Below are 26,505 nucleotides of genomic sequence, written 5' to 3' on the forward strand. Positions count from 1 at the left end.
CCATGTAAGCCGCCCCGAGTCCCTTCGGGGAGATGGGGCGGGGTATAAAAAGAAAATTATTATTATTATTATTATTATTATTATTATTATTATTATCAACACAACGACGTTGTATGGCACAGCAAACAAGATAGATATGCTGGATTTCGTTTCGCAAAACCACAAGTCGAACACTTCCCAAGTGTCTAGGACTGTGTGATGTATTTTCTGATGATGTGTGCAGATCCCAGTAGGGTGGCCTTTTGCAGTTGGCAGATGGTGATTTTGTCAATGTCTATTGTTTCCAAATGCCGGCTGAGATCTTTTGGCATGGCACCCAATGTGCCCATCACCACCGGGACCACCTGCACTGGTTTCTGCCAGAGTCTTTGAAGTTCAATCTTGAGGTCCTGATAGCGGCTGAGTTTTTCCTGTTGTTTTTCATCAATGCGACTGTCACCTGAGATGGCGACATCAATTATCCAAACCTTGTTCTTTTCCACAACTGTGATATCTGGTGTGTTGTGTTCCAGAACTTTGTCAGTCTGGATTCGGAAGTCCCACAGTATCTTTGCGTGTTCATTTTCCACGACCTTTGCTGGTTTGTGATCCCACCAGTTCTTTGCTGCTGGCAGGTGGTACTTGATGCATAAGTTCCAATGGATCATTTGGGCCACACAGTTGTGCCTCTGTTTGTAGTCTGTCTGTGCAATTTTCTTACAGCAGCTGAGGAGATGATCAATGGTTTCGTCAGCTTCCTTGCACAGTCTGCATTTTGGGTCATCAGCTGATTTTTCAATCTTGGCCTTAATTGCATTTGTTCTGATGGAATTAAGGCCAAGATTGAAAAATCAGCTGATTATTATTATTATTATTATTATTATTATTATTATTATTATTATTATTATTATTATTATTATTATTATTATTATTATTGCGCTCCAGGAAGCACAGCAGGGCCAAGTGCGTGTGCGTGTGCCAGCGAGAGACGCCTGAGCGCGTGGAAAAGCGCCGGTCCTTTGCACATGCTCCCCAGGCAAGCCGGGCATGTGCAGTAGCACATTGCTCCAGCGCCCGCCTCGACCCGCATCTGCCTCCCTTCCCTCTCCAGGTAAAGACGGGAGGCGGAAGGTGGCCTTTCCCAGCGCCAGCATGGACAGCACCCAGGAAGAGAGGCAGCTGGAGCTGATCGGCAGCCTGAAAGACCAAGGTAAGGGAGAAGAAAGAAAGCAGGAAGGAGACAGAGGAGAAGGAGGCGCGGGGTGGCCAAGGCAGTGCGGAAAGACGCTCCGGAGCGGCTGAGAAGCCTTCCCGCGAACCACCCAAAGCGCTTGGGGAGAAAAACAGCAGGTCAAAGAAAGGCAACAATCTGGAGGCTGGGGAGGGGTCAGATCTCGGCAATGGAGCTAATAGGAGAAGGGAGACGAAGAGCCCAGGCCTGGTGCCGGCTTTCCCTCACCGTTGGCCTTCTTTCCCAAAGATTGCAGGGCTCTGTTTTCCTTTCTCCTCCTGTCTGCTGGAGGGAATGACAGCACCACCCTTTGCCAGTCTGCCCGCCTCGCTGGTAAATTATTTAAACAACTGCCACAGCCAGCCTCCCTTGGGTTGTTTTGCTTGGCATGATGCTGATGAGGGCAGAGTGGGGGTTGGTGGAAGCTCAAGTCTCAGACTTTTAAGGTGGAAAGCCTGTGCCATGTGCATACCCCGTTTTCCTAAAAATAAGACATCCCCGAAAAATAAGACCTAGTAGAAGTTTTGCTGAATTGCTAAATATAAGGCCTCCCCTGAAAGTAAGACCTAGCAAAGTTTTTGTTTGGAAGCATGCCCAGCTCCTGCCAAACAGACCACCAGAACATACAAGATTGGTAAATGTACATACCATAAAGTGTTGTACATGGAAATAATGGTAGTAACAAGAAATTCTTGATAGGATTCACAGTTTGTCTGGTTATGCTGGTTTGAGATGACAACTACAGTACAGTATATAATAAATGTTCATTTTTTTGTTCAACAATAAATATGAATTGTTCTTCATGGAAAAATAAGACATCCCCTGAAAATAAGACCTAGCACATCTTTGGGAGCAAAAATTAATATAAGACACTGTCTAATTTTTGGGGAAACACGGTAGCTTTCAACCTACAGTAGAGTCTCACTTATCCAAGCCTTGCTTATTCAAGTTTCTGGATTATCCAAGCCATTTTTGTAGTCAATGTTTTCAATATAGAGTAGAGCAGGGGTCCCCAAACTAAGGCCCAGGGGCCGGATGCGGCCCATCAAAGCCATTTATCCGGCCCCCATGGCACAAGGGCAGAAGGCGGTTGGGCTAAATGACCCAAGGGGTCTCTTCTTCTCTTACAACCATTATTATTATTATTATTATTATTATTATTATTATTATTATTATTATTATTATTATTAACATTGAGGCTGGGTGGCCATCTGTCAGGGATGCTTTGCTTGTGCTTATGGTGCACAGAGGCAGAAGGGGGTTGGACTAAATGGCCCAAGAGGTCTCTTCCAACCCTCTTTATTATTATTATTATTATTACTATTAACATTGATTCTGGGTGGCCATCTGTCAGGGGAGCTTTACTTGTGCTTTCGGTGCACAAAGGCAAAGGGGGATTGGACTCAATGGCCCAAAGGGTCTCTTCCAACCCTCTTATTTATTGTTGTTGTTGTTATTATTATTATTATTTATTGCTTGGTGGCCAACTATAGTCCGACCCTCCAATGGTCCAAAGGATCGTGAACTGCCCCCCTGTTTAAAAAGTTTGGGGACCCCTGGAGTAGAGTCTCACTTATCCAACATAAATGGGCCGGCAGAATGTTGGATAAGTGAATATGTTGGATAATAAGGAGGGATTAAGGAAAAGCCTATTAAATATCAAATTAGGTTATGATTTTACAAATTAAGCACCAAAACATCATGTTAGACAACGAATTTGACAGAAAAAGTAGTTCAATATACAGTAATGCTATGTAGTAATTACTGTATTTATGAATTTAGCACCAAAAAATAACAATGTATTGAAAACATTGACTACAAAAATGCCTTGGATAATCCAGAACGTTGGATCAGCGAGTGTTGGATAAGTGAGAGACTACTGTATCGTGATATTTTGGTGCTAAATTCGTAAATACAGTAATTACAACATAACATTACTGCGTATTGAACTGCTTTTACTGTCAAATTTGTTGTATAACATGATGTTTTGGTACTTAATTTGTAAAATCATAACCTAATTTAATGTTTAATAGACTTTTCCTTAATCCCTCATTATCCAAGATATTCTCTTATCCAAGCTTCTGCCGGCCCGTTTAGCTTGGATAAGTGAGACTCTACTGTATCTGCTTTGAACTGAAATATATGGTAGTGTGGACTCAGATAACCCAGTTCAAAGCAGATATTGTGGGATTTTCTGCTTTGATATTCTAGGTTATATGGCTGTGTGGAAGGGCCCCGAGTCTACACTGCCATATAATCCAGTTCAAAGCAGATAATCTGGATTTTATATGGCAGTGTAGAAGGGGCCTCATATAATCCAGTTCAAAGAAGATAATGTAGATCATCTGCTTTGATAATCTGGATTATATGGCAATGTAGAAGAGGCTTTAAACTTTTTCCACTCACAACCCCTTTTTGCCCAGGAAATTTTTACATGAACCCAGGTACAGTAGAGTCTCACTTATCCAACACTCGCTTATCCAACGTTCTGGATTATCCAACGCATTTTGTAGTCAATGTTTTCAATATATCGTGATATTTTGGTGCTAAATTCGTAAATACAGTAATTACTACATAGCATTACTGCGTATTGAACTATTTTTTCTGCCAAATTTGTTGTCTAACATGATGTTTTGGTGCTTCATTTGTAAAATCATAACCTAATTTGATGTTTAATAGGCTTTTCCTTAATGCCTCCTTATCATCCAACATATTCGCTTATCCAACATTCTGCTGGCCCGTTTATGTTGGATAAGTGAGACTCTACTGTATATGGATATATAAAATAGGTACACAAATCATACATTTGTTGAAAATAAACCAGCCTTTGAAAGGCTTGCTAAACAGGCTGATTTCCCTTTTTTATGGATTACATGATGCTGAGTATTCCATAAAAAAGGCACCAGTTTGGGGAAGGTTGACCTAACTCCATTTCATTCTGGCTTCAGGCCTAGGCTTGGCCCACTATGGCTTTGGTCACCGAAGGATGAGAGAGATAGTAGTGATAGTGCTGATTTCCCCAAGCAGGAAGCAGCCAGGCTTTGAAGCTGCAAAGCCATTACATGCTAATCAAGGTGGGCAATTGCAGCATTCATACCTGCTACACCGAGAGGGCTTCAGTGGAATTGTTCTTAGCATTTTGCCACAGAGGGTCTGTGGAACAGGGGTGTGAGGGAGTCACATTGATGTAGCAATTCCATTTGTATATAGGATTGGCTTCAGAAAGTAGTTCTGTGAGATTTCTGTCCAGCTCCAAGAAAACTGGGCTGTTTACAATTTAAAATCCCAATGTCAGGGTAGAGAGTAATGTTGTCCTCCAAACATATTGGACTAGAGTTTCTAGAAACTTTTTCCAGTTGTGAGGAATTCTGCAAACTGCAGTTCAACAATATCTGGAGAACCACACGTTTCCCATCCCTGATGTATCTGAAGCCTGAGGAATGGGCAACAGTAAGAGGCATTCATCTTTATGTTATTTCAGTATCCATATTCACCAACAGACTGATTGAAAGTCAAAAAACTGCAGCTGTATATGGTACTAACAGATAGAGGCCTTCTGGGTAGATATTTCTCCTGTCTAGGAATAGGCTGCTGAAGCTGTTTTAAATGGGTTGCATGAAAGCGCAGATGTATAGCTTGTGGATTCTTCTTCATCCACACATTTCACTTGATACCCAAGTAACCTTTAGTAGCCAGGAATGCTCTCACCAGCTATAACTTTCCTCACTAGAGATAGTCTAGCCATAGTGTCTCCCTGACTGGATTACTACAATGTTCCATACCTGGAGCTGCCCTTGAAGACTATCTGCAATCAGTGAAAGCAGAATACAATAGTCAAGATTGTAACTCGTACACCAAGACATGATATTGATTGAGTTGTTAAAGGCTTTCATGGCCAGAACCACTGGGTTACTTTGAGTTTTCCGGGTGTATGGCTATGTTCTAGAAGCATTCTCTCCTGATGTTTTGCCCACATCTATGGCAGGCATCCTCAGAGGTTGTGAAGTCTGTTAGAAACTAGGCAAGTGGGGTTTATATATCTTTGGAATGTCCAGGGTGGAAGAAAGAACTCTTGCCTGTTTGAGTTAAGTGTGAATGTTGTGATTGGCCAACTTGATTAGCATTGAATAGCCTTGCCGCTTCTAAACCTGGCAGTTTCCTGCCTGGGGGAATCCTTTGTTGGGAGGTGTTCACTGGCCCTGATTGTTTCTACTCTGGAATTCCCCTGTCTTCTGAGTGTTGTTCTTTATTTACTGTCTTGATTTTAGAGTTTCTTAATACTAGTAGCCAGATTTTGTTCATTTTCATAGTTTCCTCCTTTCTCTTGAAATTGTCCACATGCTTGTGGATTTCAGTGGCTTCTTTGTGTAGTCTGACATGATGGTTGTTAGAGTGGTCCCAGGGAGGAAACAGCCAAGCATAGAAGCTGCAAGGCTATTCAATGCTAATCAAGCTGTCCAATTGCAACATTCACACTTTCCTCAAACAGTAGGGAGTTTTTTCCCATCCTGAACATTCCACAGATATATAAACCCCACTTTCCTAGTTTCCAACAGACCTCACAACCTCTGAGGATGCCTGCCATAGATTTGGGTGAAACGTCAGGAGAGAATGCTTCTGGAACATGGCCGTACAGCCCGGAAAACTCACAGCAACTTATGATATTGACTCTAAAACAAACATATTGGTTCTGTTCAGAATGTAAAGTTCTTAACTTTAAATACCAAAGTGATTTAGCAACCAAATGTTCAAAGGAGTAACTTTTACTCTACTAGTCTGTCCACCTAATATCTTCAGATGAGGCTCATTGTACACTAGATAAAAAATAGGAACAGAATGTTGTCTATAATGGCACAGCTTCTGAGAACAACTTCCCTGTGGAGTTACAACAGCAAAGTCTTTTTAGCAACATGTCAAAACTTATACATTCCCTAAGTAACGCTAGTAAAAAGTATGATGTAATAGAAAAATATATAAAATACATATCTTGTTAAATACAGAGATATATACATATATTTAATGAATTTAAATGAAAGAGTGGTATTATAGTGGTTCAAAACCAATTTAGTGATAACATTTATTTAAAGACTTTGGGCTGGTATAAACTGCACAATAAAACTGAAGAAGAAAACATCAGAAAAAAACGATGAGTTGCAAAGACAGGCCAAGATGATAAGAAAATAAAATTTTAAAAGCCATTCCAATATTGTTATTCAAATATTTATGTTTAGTTCCTCAAATTTTGGATCCCTAGAATTTGCTGATAGGTAAAGCTAAAGGTTTTCCCCTGACATTACGTCTAGTCATGTCCGACTCTGGGGGTTGGTGCTCATCTCCATTAAGCCGAAGAGCCGGCATTGTCCGTAGACACCTCCAAGGTCATGTGGCCAGCATGACTGCATGGAGTGCCTTCACCTTCCCACAGGAGCGGTACCTATTGATCTACTCACATTTGCATGTATTCAAACTGCTAGATTGGCAGAAGCTTGGGCTGACAGCGGGAGCTCACCCCGCTTCCTGAATTTGAACCACCAACCTTTCAGGCCACAAGTTCAGCAGCTCATCTCACTAGGGGCTCCCAGAATTTGCCCCTAGAATTTGCTGATATCTTGTATTTATTCCTACTTCTTCCTGTGCCAGGAGAGTTAGGTCTTATTACAAGGCTTGGGAACATGTAGACTTCCAATGGAATGGAGCATCATGCTTATTTTTGTTACCACCAACCCATGCCCTGCAGCATTGTTTATTTCATTTGATAATCCAGGATTTTTCCTTTAAAACAAGCAGGAAATGTACCAGAATGCAATAGCAGATTGCAAGAATCCATTTCATGCTTGTTTTAAACCAATGTATCTGATTTGCTGTCACATTTCAGTAGTGAGGCAGGAGGACTATGGTTATGTTGCTTTTGATTTAAATTGTCACCAGACTTACCAAAGTTGCTCAACTCTGGCCTCTTTGACATGGTGGATATGGCTTTTAGTTAGCTCACACTAACATCAAGCCATATAGCAATTATTTGGCAAGCGAAGAAGTGCTTTACGAGCAGCAGAGGAACACATTATATGACCTAGTAGAAATAAAAAGACAACCGAAACAATACACAGAAGGACCATATAAAGATATGAAAGGATCACAGATTCATTTGAGGAAGAAACATATGATGACCAATCTCCAATTTTAGAAAGTGAAATTGAAGTTGTACTTTGAGCACTTGGGAGAAATAAATCGCCATGAACAGATGGAATTCCAATAGAGCTGTTTCAAGCTATAGAGATGGAATCCATTTAAAATGTATCAAAAAATCCAGCAAATATGGAGGGCAAAAGTGTGGTGTACAGATTGGAGATACTGAATACACATTCAAGTCCCACAAAAGGAGACACAGGGATTGCAGTAACCACAGAACCATTGCATTAATTTCCACTGTAAGCAAAGTAATGCTCAAAATGATAAAATAAATTTTCATCATGTATTGAGCAAGAAATGGTCAATATCCAAGTAGGGTTTAGGAAAATAAGGCCACTTCTACCCTGCCATATAATCCAGATTATTAAAGCAGATAATCCACATTTTCTGCTTTGAACTGGATTATATGAGTCTACATTGCCATATAGTCCAATTCAAAGTGAATAATATATGTAGAAGGGGTCTAAGAAGCACTAACAGCCAGATCGCAAATGTACATTGAATGATGAAACGAACCAAATAATTTCAAGGGAATCAGATGAAGTTGCATGTTATCATCCTGCTTGTTTATAGGCTAAATATGACATATGTAAAGCAAGATTAGACATGGAAGAAGGAGGCATGAAAATTTGAAAAAGAAACATTAACAATTTAAAATATGCAGATGATACTATACTACTAGCAGCAAATAGACAAGACTTGGAACAATTACTGAAGAAAGTCAAGGGAAAAAGTAGAAAAGTAGGTTTACAGTGGAAGGTTCAGAAAACAAAAATAATTATTACAGATGATTTACATAACTTTAAATTAGACCAGTGGTTCTCAACCTGTAGGTCCCCAGGTGTTTTGACCTTCAACTCCCAGACATCCCAGCCAGTTTACCAGCTGTTAGGATTTCTGGGAGTTGAAGGCCAAAACATCTGAGGACCCACAGATAGAGCACCACTGACTTAGACAATGGAGACATTCAAAAAGTTTAAGATTTCCCATACTTTGCTTCAGTTATTAATCAGGAAATCAGAAGAAGACTACGACTTGGAAGGGCAGCAACAATGAAGGAACTGGACAAGATCCTGAAATGTAAAGCTATATTGTTAAATGCTGTTGTTAGGACTGCCCATACCACTATAATTCAAATTTCTATGCATGGTTGTGAAAGCTCAACAATGAGGAAAGTGATAGAAAATCAACTCATGTGGTGCTGGAGAAGAGTTTTGTGGGTATTGTAGACTGCTAAAAAGACCATTAAATGGGTCCTAAAGCAAAGCAAACCTGAACTCTCCTTAGAAGCCAGGATGAGTAAACTAAAGCTTTTATACTTTGTGTCAAGAGTCAGAAGCCAATTAGCGAACAAAAATAGAGTTTATTCAGCAGATAAGCCAAAAAGTAATGTTAACACAGAAAAAACCTTGAAACACTTCACTATCAGTGCTTCAAGAGCAGTTCAAACAAAGATATAATTCAGCAACACAAGCAGGTAAAAACAAAGCTAAACAAACTTAGTGCAAACTGCAGTTTCTGAGTCCAAGCCCTGCCAGCCAGCTCTGTAGTTTTCAAAGGAACAGTTCCCAAAAGAAAACACCAAATTGGTCAGGAAACAAACAAACAAACTAAGAATGCAGTAGACTGCTTCCACAATGTGGATAAAGCCGAAGGCTCCAAAAGGATGGAGAAAAGACGTCGTCCGGGATTCCAAGGTCAGGTCAGGAGATAACAGCGGTGTCCAAAGAGCAAGCCAGGAGTCAAAAGCCGATAGTAGTCATCAATCACAGGGCGAAGGCAGTAGCAAGGTCAAATTCCAATCCAAGGTCTGAAGAGGGTGCAGTCATCCAAAACAGGTCCACGATAAGACACAGCGAGAGCCAAGCTAGGTGATAACAGCAGATTCAAATTATAGTCCAAGTCCAGTCTTCATGGAAACACAGAGATCCCAATGGCGCCTCAGCAACACCTTGCCACACGCCAAGTGCAGTGGCCAAACATTCCCATTTTATTCCCCTTCCTCCTGGGTGACCAAACACTCACACCCAAACACCAGGTGTCCCAAATCTACTCAGAGGCTGAGCTCCACACAGCTAGAGCTCATGGATCTGGAGTACCTAGCAATTCGTCGGAGTCCCAATCATCCTGCCCACGCTTAGCCCCATGAACACTTAAAGAACCATCCTCCCTTCTCCAAGCATCCCAATTGGGATCAGCTCCTGCAGAAACCCCAGGTTCAGAAGTATCCATAGACCCCAAATCCCCAGACATCTCCGGTGGCTGTGCCCATTCAGTGCCCGCTTCCCCAGCCACCACCTGTTCCTCAGCATCCATCTCCCCATCTGAATCTTCCTCAGAAGATTCCCCATATAGCTCTCTAAGTCGCTTCCTGCGCAACTCCTCCAGTGAACCCTCATCACGAGGGTTTTTTCTTCCTCTTCGAATTCCATCCCCATCAACCATAATCCCCGAAGGCGCAGTCACAACACTTTGGCCATATCATGAGAAGATACAACTCACTAGAAAAGACAAGAACATGTCTCTCCTCATGGCTTATGCTTGGTAAGGTGGTCGAAAAAAGAGGAAGGCCACATTCCAGATAGATAGACTCCAAGAAATTATAGCCCTGAGTCTACAGGATCTTAGCACTGCTGTTGATAATATGTAGCTCAGAAGATTCTCATGGGGTAGCCATTAGTCGAACCTGACTTTTGAAGACTGGGTTGTTGTCTGTTTTACAGGCTGCATGACCATGTTCCAGAAATATTCTCTCCTGACGTTTCGCCCACATCTATGGCAGGCATCCTCAGAGGTTGTGAGGTTATATGCCTCACAACCTCTGAGGATGTCTGCCATTGATATGGGCAAAACATTAGGAAAGAATATTTCTAGAACATTGCCATACAGCCCGGAAAACACACAACAACCCTGTGATTCTGGCCATGAAAGCCTTCGACAACACATTGACTTGAAAACTGTTAAGAAGAACAAACAAACTATAATCTTCAGTTGCCAAATGCAAACATTTGAAGAAGGTGTCAAGGATATGAAAGCCACAAGATAGAGTACTTATCTAAGAACACGTTGAGTAGTTCCTTTGCATGGCTCTTAATGCAAGAGAGAGCTGTGCTCCATTTGTTTTGCTTTGGTTTTACTGTGATTTTCCTATCAAACCTTAAGTGATATTTGTACATAACCTGCGACTTTAGTTCATCTTGCTAGTGACCAAATTGAAAAGTAGCACACAAAAGGGAACCACTGGGTTGAGTATATAGTTGTTATATTTCTCCCCCATTTGAGAGGCTTACATCTCCCCTCCCTTTTTGCCTGACAACTGGCCTCTGAGGAATTGCTCTGGTTACCAAGGAAGTTCATTTTGTCCAAGGCCACTTGTCACAAGTAATGCCTCTTATCTTTGTATTCAACACAGGAAGAAAGTTCAGACACTTGCAATTCCTGTTTTTAATCCCTCTTTATAGAATTTAGCACCCCAAGTCCCTTTCGGTTTCAGTAGGATTGAGGATGTTTTGTACAAAATCATGAGGAAGAAACCTTTCAGTGGTTATTATTACTCACAGTGGCTACTTCAGAATTTAAGATGAGTAAATACCCTAAGGAGCCTCCGGTGGCTCGGTGTGTTAAAGCGCTGAGCTGCTGAACTTGCAGACCGAAAGGTCCCAGGTTCAAATCCGGGGAACGGACTGAGCGCCCGCTGTTAGCTCCAGCTTCTGCCAACCTAGCAATTCGAAAACATGCAAATGTGAGTAGATCAATAGGTACCGCTCCGGCGGGAAGGTAACGGCATTCCATGCAGTCATGCTGGCCACATGACCTTGGAGGTGTCTATGGACAATGCCGGCTCTTCAGCTTAGAAATGGAGATGAGCACCAACCCCCAGAGTCAGACACGACTGGACTTAACGTCAGGGGAAACCTTTACCTTTACCTTTTAAATACCCTAAAGGCACCACCTTATTTTTGATCTTGGAAGCTAAACAAGATTAGCCCTGGTTAGTCCCTGGATGGGAGATCACCAAGAAATAGCAAGTGCTGTAGGCTATATTTCAGAGGAAGGTCTTGGCATAACCACATCTCAGTATTCCTTGCCTAAGAAAGGCTTATGGAGGATGCCATAAGTCAACAGGTGACATGAAGGCACATGCACACACACAAGTACAATGCAGGATTGAATTAACAGCCTTTCTACTCCAGGAGTACCCTTATACTGCAGAATTATAGTGTTATTATCCTATTTGTCAACATCCTATGGAATCCTGAGATTTGCAGTTTAGTGAGAGATTTATTTATCATATCAGGAGTGAATTGAGAATACAGTTGTAATGTATAGAAAACCCACAAAGTTGAAAACTTGGCATTGTACTAAATGTCCTTTGACCAGAAGCTGGCCACTTTGAGTGTCTCTGGTGTTGCTGTAAGAAGGCCCCCCATTGTGCATGTGACAGGGCAAAGACTGCATTGTTTTGCTCTTCTCCACACTCACATGTTGTGGACTCCTCTTGGTAGCTCCATTTCTTAAGGTTAGCTCTGCATCTCGTGGTACCAAAACCACGACCTTCCAAATCACCTAGTCTTCTGTGTGCCCAGGAGGGAGTTTCTCATCTGGTATCAGCTACTGATTGAGGTTTTAACCTGTCACTATGGAGCCCCCAGTGGCGCAGTGGGTTAAACCCTTGTGCCGGCAGTACTGGTGACTTGACGGTTGAGTTTGCTGACCTGAAGGTTGCTGGTTCGAATCCAACCCGGTGAGAGTGTGGATGAGCTCCCTCTATCAGCTCCAGCTCCATGCGGGGACATAAAAGAAACCTCCCACAAGGATGGTAAAAACATCAAAACATCTAGGCATCCCCTGGGCAATGTCCTTGCAGACAGCCAATTCTCTCACACCAGAAGCGACTTGCAGTTTCTCAAGTTGCTCCTGACATGACAAAAAAAATCCCAAAACCCTGCCACTTTTGGACTCTTGTTAGCTAGTGAGAGATGCTTACAATTCTCTGCAGGAGAGCTGTATCGCCTCCCCAAACTACTAATGCTAGAATTCCATAGGATGTTTGCATGACAGTTAAAATGTAATTATAGTGCTATTAAGTAGCATGAAAAGGCCTAACATTGTTGTACCACACTGATCAAGAAGCTGCTTATGAGAAACCCAAAGACATTTTTTCCTCCATAATTACTAGACCCCTTTTCTGAAAGGGTTTTCTTCTCTCATTTAAAATAGTATGTTTTTGCGCCAATACAAAATCATAGCTGAAAGATTATATTGACTTTTATGAAAATGACCTCATGCCCTGAATCCTGGGAAGGATGTATGTTTTAAAAGTTGACTTACATTTGTGGGAATTAAAACTGGACATATCCAGTAAAGGGTTACAGTGATGTTACTATGTAGGGAAGCTGGCAAAGTTACTAATGTACATTGGAAAGAAAGAGAATGGGGACCAGTGTGTTAATGGTCCCCAATGTGCATCATGTTGCCACCTCCAAATATTGTTTATGAGTCCTGTTATGTGTCAGGATAACTTCTATGGAATGCCATTATGTATTGAGGCATGCCTGCCAGTTCCCCATTATTCATAACTGAAATTTACGAATATATGTTCTTAGCACTTCTACTGTGCAGCTAAGTATGCATAGTTAGTTATGTAATATACACTATGATAAACTTCCATAAAAGTTTTATTCCTTTTTGACAGTTGAGTCTGCAATGTCAGTGGGGTGCACTGGATTTTAATCTAAACTTTAAAGGTGTTATTCAGGTTACTAAACCCAATCTGATGATAGAATTCAGCACGTTAGATACATCCTTTAAAGTCTGAACTAAAACTTGGAGTGGATTTACTCCCTTCACTGTCATCAGACTGTGATTAGAGAACTGCAATCTGGGGCTGCCTTTGAAAAGTGTCTGGAGACTAGGGCTAATGCTATATTCAGCATCCAGACTGATAATGGGTGTGCATTTCCGACGTCAAATACTTGCACATTGCAAGACCTGCACTGGCTTCCAGCTTCCTACCGAGCTCAATTCAAGGTGTTGGTTTTGACCTGAAAAGCCCTAAAATAGCTTGTGGCCAGGATATCAGAAAGACTGTTTCCTCCTATAAGATCATGTCTCGAATTTGAGATCCTTAGAGGATCCTGTTGCATATCTAAACTCTTCATAAATTTGAATTGATATGTACATGTAACAGGGCTTTCTATATGAACACCCAACTATATAGAACTCCCTTCTCAAGTAAATTAGGATGGCTTCATCTCCTGAGCTTCATGTCGAAAGCCAAAAACAGTACTATTCCATGTGACCTTCAGTGATTAATTGCATTGTTTTAATATCGCATTTTAGAACTTTAAAAAATAAAGGGCATTTTATTGTATTTTTAAAAAATGTTTTTATCTTTGCACAATTTAAATTACTTTCATGGTTTTCTGTGGGTGAGCAGATGGCGACTACTGGATGGCATATGTTTTGTATCAGAAATTAGAGATGATGTGGTCTATCCAATGCAATTTTCTGAATCAGCACCCCAAATAATCAAACCAAATCTAAAGTTGACCAGAAACTGATTTGTAACCCTTTTGGTACTAATGTTGGAGAGTGGTCCCTGATCCAAAAAAAATAAAACCCCCAAAACCCCCCCCCAAAAAAAGATTGGGAACCACTGGTGTAGCAAAATACTTTTATAAACACCAGATTGTTCAATAGTTCTGGGAAATGTTGGGATATTCTTCTTTGGTGGGGGATTCCTGCCTTGCAATGGGCGTTTCCATTCCTACATCTGGCCATTCCCCAAATATACCAGGTTTCAGGCCCTGTATTGTTGCTAGTTGCCTTTCTTTATATAATCATAGGCCTAATGTGAAATAGTATATTATTTTATCACTTCAGCAGTCTGGCACTGTTGTATCTCTGAAAAGGAGTGGGGAATGAAATATTGATATTAAGTGGAAACTAAATGGGGGCAGGAATCAGCAGAATGCCTCTGTCACACCCTCTCTTTTAAGACTAACCCAAAATAAACAGGGCACAGCTGAAACAGGAGATACAGAAATATCTAAGATTAAGGTAAAGCTTTTCGCCTGACATTAAGTCCAGTTGTGTCCAACTCTGGGGGTGGTGCTCATCTCCATTTCAAAGCCGAAGATCCGGCGTTGTCCGTAGATGCCTCCAAGGTCATGTGGCATGAAGCACCATTACCTTTCCACCAGAGCTGTACCTATTGATCTACTCACATTTGCATGTTTTCAAACTACTAGGTTGGCAGAAGCTGGGGCTAACAGCAGGAGCTCACCCTGCTCCCCGGATTCAAACCACCAACCTTTTGTCAGCAAATTCAGCAACTCAGTGGTTTAACCTGCTGCAGAACATCTTGAGGTTGGAATAAAAAATGTAGTTAGTAGTTGAAATGTACAAGCAAAAATATTGGCTTGTAAGCTATCAAGATAAGTATAGATATCAAAGAAAAATCCAAACAAATATAGCTATAACATTTGGTCAGTCTGGAGAAGCCTTTCAATTGCAGATGAAAGGGACCACAGATATTCTAGTTTAGACATCTCTAAACTCAGTGCTTCTCTGTTTAAAATACACAATTTTCTTGAGTCTAATGCACCGCTGAATCTAATGCACACCTCAACTTTCAAAACCCTGAAAGCAAAAAAAAAAAAAAATCCTGCTAAATGTAATGTGCAAAAAGCAGTAAAAAAACAGCAAAAAGTGAACTCTTTCCAATTTAGAACACCAAGCTTCCACCAATGGGAAAATGTCTTTGGATGCATCTATGTTGTAGAATGAATCTACTTTAATTCTCATGGTTCAGTGCTATGATGGAATCACGGAGGTTGTAGTTTTACAAGGTCTTGAGACCATCTTCCAAAGGATGCAGATGCCTCACTAAACTACAGATCCTTGGATTGCATAGCATTGAGCCATGGTAATTAAAATAGATGATGTCCCTCAAACAGGAGCTTCAGGTGCATCTCCTGAAGCAACTTCCCGCTTTGCTTTGGCTCAGCACTAAGATTACTGTATTACGCAAATCTGATGTATACCTTAATTTTGGAGAGATAATTTAGCCAAAAAAGATTTGCTGGCCATTAGGGTCATAGTTTTGTCTGTTCTTTTTCATTAATAACTTTAGCCCTCTTGTGGATTGGCCACACTTTTTCCACTGCCCCGATGTTACGCACTTTGATGGTCAATTTGGCCAAGAGCTTCTTGCTTTTGAATTCACATTTCATATAAGGTTACTTTTCATAAATAATTTATATACTCTATAAATAATTAGCAGTTGCTCTAAATGCATTGTAGACTATGTCAGATGGGAAAATTTAACCATAGCCCAGAGACATCTGTACAAGAATCGTCTTGGTCTCAGTGACAATTCGTTAATCATTCATGGAAAATGTCTCAATATAATTTGTTAAATGACAGAATAAAGCCTTACCTGCTTTTCCTGGAAAACTAGATCATTTATGTTTGCAATTGCATTTAAAATATCTACAGTTGGAGTCTCACTTATCCAACATTCTGGATTATCCAATGCATTTTTGTAGTCAATGTTTTCAAAACATCGTAATATTTTCATGCTAAATTCGTAAATACAGTAATTACTACATAGCATTACTACGTATTGAACTACTTTTTCTGTCAAATTTGTTGTATAGCATGATGTTTTGGTGCTTAATTTGTAAAATCATAACCTAATTTGATGTTTAATAGGCTTTTCCTTAATCTCTCCTTATTATCCAACATATTCACTTATCCAAGGTTTTGTCAGCCCGTTTATGTTGGATAAGTGAGACTCTACTGCACTTGCAAATAGAGGAAAGGCTAAGAAAAACAAGTGTTCAATTTCTCCCCCCTCAGTTGTTCTCACCCCAAATAGAGGGTAAAATGCAGAAGGCGACTGTTTACAGTATGGAGTCTCTTCCATATGTGGAAGCACTTTGTGGAATTTGGAATCTTGTTTTCCCTCTGGTAGGCATCATTGATGGGACTTTTGTTATTATAGATAAGGATAAAGGTTTTTCCCTGTCATTAAGTCTAGTCGTGTCCGACTCTGGGGGTTGGTGCTCATCTCCATTTCTAAGCGGAAGATCTGGCATTGTCCGTAGACGCCTCCAAGGTCATGTGGCCGGCATGACTGCATGGACTAACAGTGCATGGAGCACTATTAGTAGCTATGAATAATATATTATTGAAGGCTTTCACGGCCAGAATCACTGGAGTGTTGTGTGGTTTCCGAGCTGTACGGCCATGTTCCAGCAGCATTTATTTTCTGAAGATGCCAGTCACAGAAATGTCCCAAGAAAATGCTGCTAGAACATAGCCATACAGCTTGGAAACCACACAACACTCCTATGGATAATATAATTCAGATACAGATCAAGTGTGGTCTTCCAGCTGCTTTTTGACTCTCACTCCCCTCAGCCCTGGCCATCTTAGCTAATGAGGAAAAATGATAGAACATCAACAGTATCTCTTGAAAACTACTTATTCCCTATCCCTTATTTGGTTATAGTAAAGGTAAAGGTTAAGTCCAGTCATGTCTGACTCTGGGGGTTGGTGCTCATCTCCATTTCTAAGCCGAAGAGCCGGCGTTGTCCATAGACACCTCCAAGGTCATGTGACCGGCATGACTGCATGGAGCGCCATTACCTTCCCGCCGGAGTGGTACCTATTGATCTACTCACATTTGCATGTTTTCGAACTGCTAAGTTGGCAGGAACTGGAGCTAACAGCAGCCGCTCACGCCGTTCCCAGGGTTTGAACCTGGGACCTTTCAGTCTCCAGCTCAGTGCTTTAATGCACTTCACCACTGGGGCTCATTCATATATATATATATATATATATATATATATATATATATATATATATATATAAAATAGTTGATAGCAATTACTAGTGGATGTACAGGCCATATATGTATAATCATCATCATTATTGCCCTCAGCAATATCTCTCCTTCCTCTCAGTAATAGGTCTTAAGCTGACTAACAACATTTAAAAAAACAATACAGATGTTTGAAACTATTTAAAAAACTTTGATAAAAATATAAACTTTACAGAGCATAGCAAGGTGTCCAGTGCATTTTCTGCTCAGTGTCCATAAAATCAGTTTCAGTAATAATGTGGACAAGACATTTGAAGCAATTCAGCCCATCATGTGTAAACTTGACCATTGATAAAATCGAATGGATTGACTGGTCTGAGTTGTGGTAAACAGTAAGTGGCTTGTAATGCTTAGGGATTTGTGTGATGTCTTGAAGAAAGCAATGGTGTTCTGTTTTCTAAAAAGACCCTCCCTCAACCCAGCAGCACATGGAAACTGCTTCCTGGTTGCATTTATTTTCTTTTTGGGCAAGGTGCATGATCATGTGGTGAATGGGCAAGACCTTTCTAAAGGAAACACTAGCTGGACTCATTTAAATCTAGTTTCATACCAGCTCACAGCGCTGAAATGAGCTTGGTAGCTCTGATTGACAATCTACTTCATGGGGAAAATAGAGGAGCATTAGTCTGTTGATCTTCTCAGATGTTTCATCATTGATTATTATATCTTACTGGACCAGCTCTATGGGATGGGAGCAGAAGATTCTGTTCTACAATTATTCCTCTCCTAGCTGAAGGGTAGTTCTAAGGAGTAGCATTGGATTTTACCGGAAGTTGTAGAGTGCCACAAAGTTCGATTTTATCCTCCATCCTGTTCCATATCTACATGAAGCCACTGGGGTAGATGATAGGGGATTCAGAGTGGGGTGCCATCAGTATGGTCATGACAGTCAGTTCTCTTTCTTGACATTGGAGTCAGATGGGGCTCTGGAGATGCTGGATTTTGGCCTTGATTCTTTTATAGGATGGATGAGGATCAGTAATCTGAAGATGAATACTGATAAAATGAAGGTTTGGGGATTGGTGGTTGTTCAGTCTGGGAATTAGGTAAATAGCTTATTCTGGACAGGATTGCACTCCTTTTGAAGGAGTAAGTGCATACTTTGAGAGTACTGTTAGATCAGTGATTCTCAACCTGGGGTCCCCAGATGTTTTTGGCCTTCAGCTCCCAGAAATCCTAACAGCTGATAAACTGGCTGGGATTTCTGGGAGTTGTAGGCCAAAAACATCTGGGGACCCCAAGTTGAGGACCACTGTGTTAGATCCATCCCTGTCACTGTTGACCCAAGTGTATTCTATGTCTTGGAATGCTTTATTCCAGTTGGTGCACCAGGTATGGCTTTCCTGGACAGAGATAACCTAGCCACAGAAGTTTATGCACTGGAATTCCCAATTAGATTATGTAATGCTCTCTATGTGGGGCTACCCTTGAAACTGTACAGCACATCACTAAAAGTGTTCTCCATTTAACTTTCAAAAGCCTGGTAACACTAAAAAAATTCAGTTGATGATGGAAGGAGAACAAGAAGGGAGTCAACCTGGATTCTCTGGAGAGGGAGTTCCAAAGTTTGGGAACAGTCACCAAGCTAACTGTCTCCCTTGTTCTCAAGAAATGAACCTGTGATGTTGGTGGGACAAAGGAAAAAAGCCTCTCCAAGAGATCTTAGAGCAATAGCAGACTCATAAAGAGAATTATAACAATATTTATGAATGCCTAGTGCTGTGAGATTTCTACAAAGCACACTAATGACAGAACTTTTAACATTTTATTTTTGTAGCTATTGGCGAATATGAAGATCTAAAGGAAGAGAACAAGAAAACAAAAGAAGAGGTTTGTATTTGTTTTCATGTGATTGAAGATAATCTGCAACCTTGCTGGGACATCTTGTGTTTTCAGAGGCCTCATCTACACTGATCATTTCATGGACGTTCAAACCGAGCTTCAAACTGTGGCAGCCAGACAACAAATGGAAGTGTGCACAAGAAAGCCCTTAATGCGCATCAGTGCTCTGTGGTTTGTGTCATTTTGATCCAGATCTCAAACATGTTCCAGGATTTTCTATAAAATCATCTACACGATGGAACCACTTTCTTCAAGACCAGTTTGAAGCTGCATTAAATGGTCAGTCTAGATGTGCCTGGAGTACCGGTATTTTGTGTTTTTTTGGAGTGTTTTATGCCTCACAATTGGCTCAGTTAAAGTATTGCTGCTTGTGGATTTTATTGTATCTAGCTGCAATCAGTATATTGTCTTGTTACTAAAGCCAATACAGTCTAATTTCCCCATCCAGAAACTCTCTGGGCATATTTGATTATCCCCAGAGAGATATAAGCTTTTCTATTTAAATATCTTAGCAGTATGAGGAAGTATTTTCAGCATATGCCATAAATGAAGCAGTCTTTTGGCATTTATGTGGTTTTGAATGTTTCTGATATGTATGTTCAAGTCCATATTGTGTTAAGGCTTTAGAGAAATCAACAGAAAATAAAAATATGTACAGGTTTTTAAACCACAATGTTTTTTCACTAGGAAAAAAGGCAAAGAAAGCATACAATGAATATGAGTATGGGAAATATGATGTTAATAGCATAGTCTGTATATTTTTGAGATGGTATGAGGAAGAGACCTGTTGACTATAAAGTAGGCTTATTGGACCATATTCTCAATGGTCCCAGGCTTACTGTGGACAGAAAAGGCAATAAAAGGGAAGCAATAAAATTTGGTTAAAAGGTTTTATTTTTTAAAAAGCTTGTATCGAAAGACATTTTTACTGTGTACAGGTATATCTGAGTTAATGAAGTAGATCTGTTATTGTTATATTATACAGTATATACTGCCCGAGCATTATATTTAACAGAAGATTTGGTACTAAAAGCAAAAATAACATGGAATAGGCATTGTCATGCCCCATGAAGACCCTTACTGTTCACCCCTAGTTAAGCCCTTTTTAGTTAAATATTTTATGTACAGTTTCTGAGAGGTCAATCTAGACAGCCTCTTTGCATTTGAAGCCTCTGTTACCCTGCCCCTTTAAGAATACCCTCGGGGCAAAGCCTTAGGCAAAGCACTCCTGGTTCTTGGAAGAGTTCACCTTTTCATGACTGGAAGGTGAAGAGAGAGGAAGGCCGGAAGGTGTACATCTAGTCAGAGCCGTATGAGCTCTATTCAAGTCCAGTCAGAGTTAAATATTGAGACCATCACGGTTGAACACTATACAAGAAAGAGACAATAAGAAGAAATAAAGATTCAAGAGCCTCAGTTCTGCCAAAACCGTGTCTATCTCTCAAAGACATTACCTCTCCCCACAAAGACTTTATGGAGTCTCCGGTGGCTCAGTGTGTTAAAGCGCTGAGCTGCTGAACTTGCAGACCGAAAGATCCCAGGTTCAAACCCGGGGGGCGGAGTGAGCGCCCACTGTTAGCCCCAGCTTCTGCCAACCTAGCAGTTCAAAAACATGCCAATGTGAGTAGATCAATAGGTACCGCTCCGGCGGGAAGGTAACGGCGCTCCATGCAGTCATGCTGGCCACATGACCTTGGAGGTATCTACAGACAACGCCGGCTCTTCGGCTTAGAAATGGAGATGAGCACCAATTCCCAGAGTCGGACACGACTGGACTTAACGTCAGGGGAAACCTTTACCTTTACTTTTACAAAGACTTTGTAGTGAGACAGGAGGAGACAAAGTCTAAAATTCTTGTTGGTTAATAAATTCATGTTTGATTCAACTATATAGTCTCCAATCTGTTCCCTGTGCAACCAGTTCACCTTCCAAGTAGTTAAGATAGCATGGGGGCAGAGCAGGCATGCATTGCAAAAAGAAAGAGAAGTTCAACATGTTTCAGCAACTTTTCTATTCAAAGCTAACAGTATACACACGTAACATAAAACACCTAGGCCAGATCAAATAAGTCTTGCATAAGTAAAGAAAAACATCTAGAATCTTTTAGAGACCACGTGAAGACTTCCAGAATGTATCTAGGGATAGGGTTGTTGTATGTCTTTCGGGCTATGTGGCCATGTTCCAGAAGCATTCTCTCCTGACGTTTCGCCCACATCTATGGCAGGCATCCTCAGAGGTTGTGAGGTATGGATCTAGGGATAAGTTCTTCTTTCACCATGCTATAATAATATAACTTTATTCTTATAACCCTCTTCCATCTCCCTGAAGGGATTTGGCGTGGCTTACATGGGGACCAACCCAACATAAACAGAGAATTCAAATTATGAAATTAAAAAACGCATAACAAATAAACAATATAATTAAAACAATTAAAACCAAAAAGATTTTAATCATCATCAATCAACATCACAAATCCAATTACTGGAAAAAGTGGGCATATTCAGGTTTACGAGGGAAGAGCAAGGCTTGTGCAAAACTCAGAAACTAGGGCAGGGCTGGAAATAAAGCACTGGAACCAAAACAATAGATGAAATTAGGGCTGGGCAGGCATGGTTGCAAGCTAAACTATTATTCGAAGGCACGTTGGAACATCCAAGTTTTCAAGTCTTTCAGGCTCCACTTTACTTATGGTTTCCTTTTTGGTAATCAAACACATTGTTATTGTCAACTGCTGTCAAGTTGACTTCAACTTATAGCAACCCAATGAATGAAAAATCTCCCAAGTCACCATGTCATCAACAGCCCTGCTCAACTTTTGCCAAGTCAGGGCCATGTCTTCTTTGATTGAGTCTCTCTATCTGGTCTTCCCTTTTTCCTCCTGCCTTCCACCCTTACCAAGTATTTTTTTTAAGTGAGTCTTGACTGGGCTTGTCCCATGTAAGCCACTCCAAGTCGCCTTGGGGAGATGGAGGCAGGATACAAAATTAAAGTAGTTATTATTATTCTTCTTCTTCTTCTTCTTCTTATTATTATTATTATTATTATTATTATTATTATTATTATTATTCTCACAATATGGCCAAAGTATGACAGCTTGAGTTTCATCATCTTGGCTTCCAGGGAGAGTTCAAGTTGATTTGCTTTCATCAAAATAAATGCTCTCATTTGAATGTGTGTACCATCAATTGTTGTCAAGTTAGAATATGAAACCCCATTTGGAAGCTGGTTTAGAAAACACCTTGTGCTAACTTGGTTTGGCTCTTTTATGTTTGTCCTCACAAGCACTCCCTTTAAGTAAGGGATGCTTAGATGAAAAGCTTAAAATTAATTTAAGAAGCAACATTTTCTGGTTGTTGTTTTTTTACCATTATAGCTACAGATTTTTTTTAAAAAATCCCAAAAGTTACAAAAATGTAATTTTAATTACTTTAAAAACAATAGCATACAAAATCTGCAAGCCACTGACATATGGAACAAAGCACTCTCTCTTTTTGCCTAACTCACTTTTGTCTCCATTCCCTTATGTTAGGATAAGTTTATGAGCAAATTTGACTTCCTTAACAGTAATACATCAAATATAGCAACTACTTTGAATAAAGACAAACTTTCAATTTGTAGGGGGGGAAAATCCCGAAGCTCCCCATCATTGATCTGGCTGGATTGGAGCCTCTCTATACAAGCTTTCCCTAATTGGATATTTCCTGATTAAATCTCAGCTAACATTGGCAATTTTGAAAAGCACACAACCAGATTGCAGAAACCTGTTTCTGAACTGACTTTCTACTGAAAATCATCACTAGTTTCTTTCAGCTGAAGCTGATACTTACAGTAAACATGATATTTGGTGACAAAAATCAGTGGAGAAAACAGTGTGTTTTCAACAGCAAGTGGGTACAGGCCCACAAGTTGTATCAGAAACATAATGCAGATCAGTTGATTTTTCTTTAAAATTAAAAGAGGGAAGTTTAAGTATATTATTTTGATTTTTTTTCCAAAGAACTCATCATTATAAAATATAGTGTTGCCCTGAAAGTCAGCATAAAAGCTGGTATACATCCCTGTTCAGGATGGTTCATTGAATTACAAACAACCATCAGAGCATGTTTCTGTTTGTAGACAGGATCGTATAGGTGCTGTTACTTGTCACAATATGTTTGGTTACACATCAGTAGTAAAACTACTTCCTTATTTAGATAGCAATTTTGAACTAGCAACAGCCCAAAAATGTGCTATTTTGAATCAAGATTCCTATATTAGTCAGCTCTTTTTCTATGACTACAGTATAATTTTTTAAAATACCATTCCCAACTTAATGAGGAATATTCTGTACCTGAAATTGAAAGAGGGAATGTTTGAGCTGAGGGAACAAACTCATTTTTACCATATTTTTGGCCAAAGGTCAATAGTAAAGCAACTTCCCTGTTTGCTCTGTAATTTAAACTGTCAGCTATCAGCAGCACCACAATGTTCTATTTAGATCAGAGCTCCCATACAAATACTTTATTATGCATGCTTAATCCTAATCCTGGATGGCATTTATGTCAAAGCACATGAGCGCACAGGCTGGGTTTCCCCCTCTGCTATTGTAACTGTTTTTTCCTCTTGTGCTGAACAAATATTCAAAAGTTGTTCACCATAACCTGAATCTAGTGTCCTGCCAATTACCAAGTATTTTATAAACCTAGATAGCAGCAGGCCGAAGTGCACCTTTTAAAACCAACACTGCACTTCTGTTTGAATATCAGTGAGATCTACTTCTAAGTAAATATGGATCAGACATTAATCAGAAGGAACATTGGATCTGATGAACATGGCAGCTAAAAATGTGTAGTTGCCAGAGACCTTTCTCAATCGCAACTGAGCCTAATTGGATCGAGAGTGATTAGACTATGATTCTATTGTGCCTACATGAGAGAAAATTGCTTTTGTAGTGATTTGGATTGAACTTCCAAATCACAAATCAAATGTGATGTTAGAGTGAAATGGGCTTAGAATAATAAAATCATTAAGTTGGATGAGACTGTAAGGACCACCCTGCCCAATTCCTGCCATGCAGTAATACACAATCAAAGCACTCCCGACAGATGGTCATCCAGCCTCTGCTTTAAACAATTCCAGAATAGGACACTGGCAAACTCAGAGCAGCATATTTCCCTGTTAATGTTAGGAGGTTCTTCCTAACATTCATATGGAATCTTTACCCCCATAGTTTGATTCTGTTGCCACATATCCTAGGTTGGTTCTACATACATAATACAGCTCTAACTGGTATGGGCAGTTCCAACTGGTATGGTATGAAACTGCATTATGGCCACACCTGGGTGCTGTCAACTGCTTCCAAGGTGGGATACCAGCCCCAAAGTCCAGCCGTGATGAAATCGGTTCAGCACAGCTGGGAATTGTCAGGCATCTACTCTCTCTAACACTCTAGCAACCAAAAGACAGAAAACAGCCACTTACCTTGATCTGTGGGTTCTTTTACTTCCTGGTATGTCCCATGTGGCAAAACAAAGCAACTTTGGAGGAGCAATAATAATAATAATACTAATAATAATAATAATAATAATAATAATAATAATAATAATAATAATTAATATTATTTTATTTTTATACCCCGCCCCATCTCCCCGAAAGGACTCGGGGCAGCTTACATGGGGCCAAGCCCAGACATCAACAATATAAAAATAAAGCAATAAAACAGATCAATCAACAATAAAAACAAGTCATAAAAAATCACATACAAAAAGTATAATGATAAAATCTTGGAATGGATGCAAAGGAACTGGGCCAAAAGAGCAAGCCCCCTCCTCTGAAGCTGCCAGGTTCAGTCATATGGCAGCAAACCAGCAAGTAAAGCAGGCCAGAGCACAAGGTGCATACCATTTTCTGTCTTTGGAAGGCAAAATTGGGGTGCTAGGTGGTAGTAGAGTCAGCCATTCTGTCTCCCCAGGCTGTCTGAGCCCATGAAGCACGTGATAGCTGTGGGGACACAATCCCACATAAGAATCCATGGTGGCTCTCCCCACTCACCCAACACAGGGGAAATTTAGAATCCCAGAACAGGATGCAGACTTTGTCCTATATTTTTTATCCCAAAGTGCAGCAGCGTTAAGTGGCTTATCCTGGATTAATTTGCACCAGACTGTGTGTGTTATGTGGATGAACGTAGGCTAATATGACTCTACACTGCATTAAATGGCAGTGTAGACCAGTAATTCCCAAAGTGGGCGCTACCACCTCCTGGTGGGTGCTTTAGCGATCCAAGGGGCAGTGATGGCACCTATTAGGACATGGGGGCAGGGCGAGGGGAGGGGCATGGCTTTTTCCCATGAGCTCGAGACAGGGCTGAGAATCTATACCTCTTCTGAGGCGCTTGCTGGGACACAGAGGGCGGAGCTAGGGAAGGGGGCGGGGCCTCCTTCCAAGAGCCCGAGACAGGGCTGAGCCTCTATACCTCTCCTGAGAGGCCTTTTAGGACTAAAGGGTGGGGCTGGGGTGGGGGCGGGGCCTCTTCCCAAGAGCGTGAGATAGGGCTGAGCCTCTGTATACCTCCCCTGGGGCGCTTGTTAGAACACGGGGGCGGGGTATAGAGGTTGAACCCCATCAGGAACTTGGGAAGAGGCCCCGCCCCCTCCTCTAGCCCCGCCCCCTGTGTCCTGGGAGGTGCCGCAGGACAGGGATAGAAGCTCAGCCCTGCCTCAGAGCTCGTAACTCCGCCCATCCCAGTCCTGGCCACCAATTTGTGGCCCTACCCACCTCCCCCTCCCTCTCCCAGCCCTGCATCTTGGACTAGGGGAGAGGCTCAGCCCTGTCCTTTTGAGCAGGAGCCACGCCCACCTCTCTAAGCCACACCCCCTTTCCAGGAGGCACTGAGTAATATTTTTTCTGGAAAGGGGGCGGCAGGCCAAATAAGTTTGGGAACCACTGGTGTATTTATTTATTTACAGCATTTATATTCCACCCTTCTCACCCCAAAGGGGACTCAGGGCAGATCACATTACACATATAGGCAAACATTCAATGCCTTTTAACATAGAACAAAGACAAACAAACGTAGGCTCCGAGCGGCTTCGAATCATGACCTCCTGGTCAGAGTGATTCATTGCAGTTAATTGCAGCTGGCTTGCTCTCCCGCCTGCGCCACAGCCCGGGCCCACCTCTAGTCTCTGAGACAATGGAAAATAAGCTTTCTCCCTCCCCAATGGGATATTCTTTCAAAACATGGCTATTTATGTCATCTCTTAACCTCTCCAGGTTAATCATATCTAGCTCCCTAAATTACTCCTCATAGTAGATGGCTTTCAGACCTTTGATCATTTTGGTTGCCCTTCTCTGGACAGACTCCAGCTTTTCAATATCCTTTTTGAATTGT

General features: G+C 41.0%; 1 protein-coding gene across 3 annotated transcripts in view; it reads left to right on the forward strand.

Moving 5' to 3' along the window:
• Positions 1-1,028: 1,028 nt before the first annotated feature.
• shtn1 (shootin 1) overlaps positions 1,029-26,505 on the forward strand; it is a 144,950-nt gene continuing 119,473 nt past the window's right edge. For 2 of the 3 annotated variants that reach the window (XM_008114814.3, XM_062975663.1), the window contains exons 1-2: positions 1,030-1,189; positions 19,069-19,121. In XM_008114814.3, coding sequence (XP_008113021.3) covers positions 1,132-1,189; positions 19,069-19,121 — 111 coding nt within the window. In that variant the 5' untranslated portion in view covers positions 1,030-1,131. Of the gene's footprint in view, positions 1,190-19,068; positions 19,122-26,505 lie in introns of all 3 variants that reach the window. The other variant, XM_062975662.1, reaches the window with a different exon arrangement.

This window comes from Anolis carolinensis, chromosome 3, assembly GCF_035594765.1.
Source record: "Anolis carolinensis isolate JA03-04 chromosome 3, rAnoCar3.1.pri, whole genome shotgun sequence".
NCBI classification, from domain to species: Eukaryota; Metazoa; Chordata; class Lepidosauria; order Squamata; family Dactyloidae; genus Anolis; species Anolis carolinensis.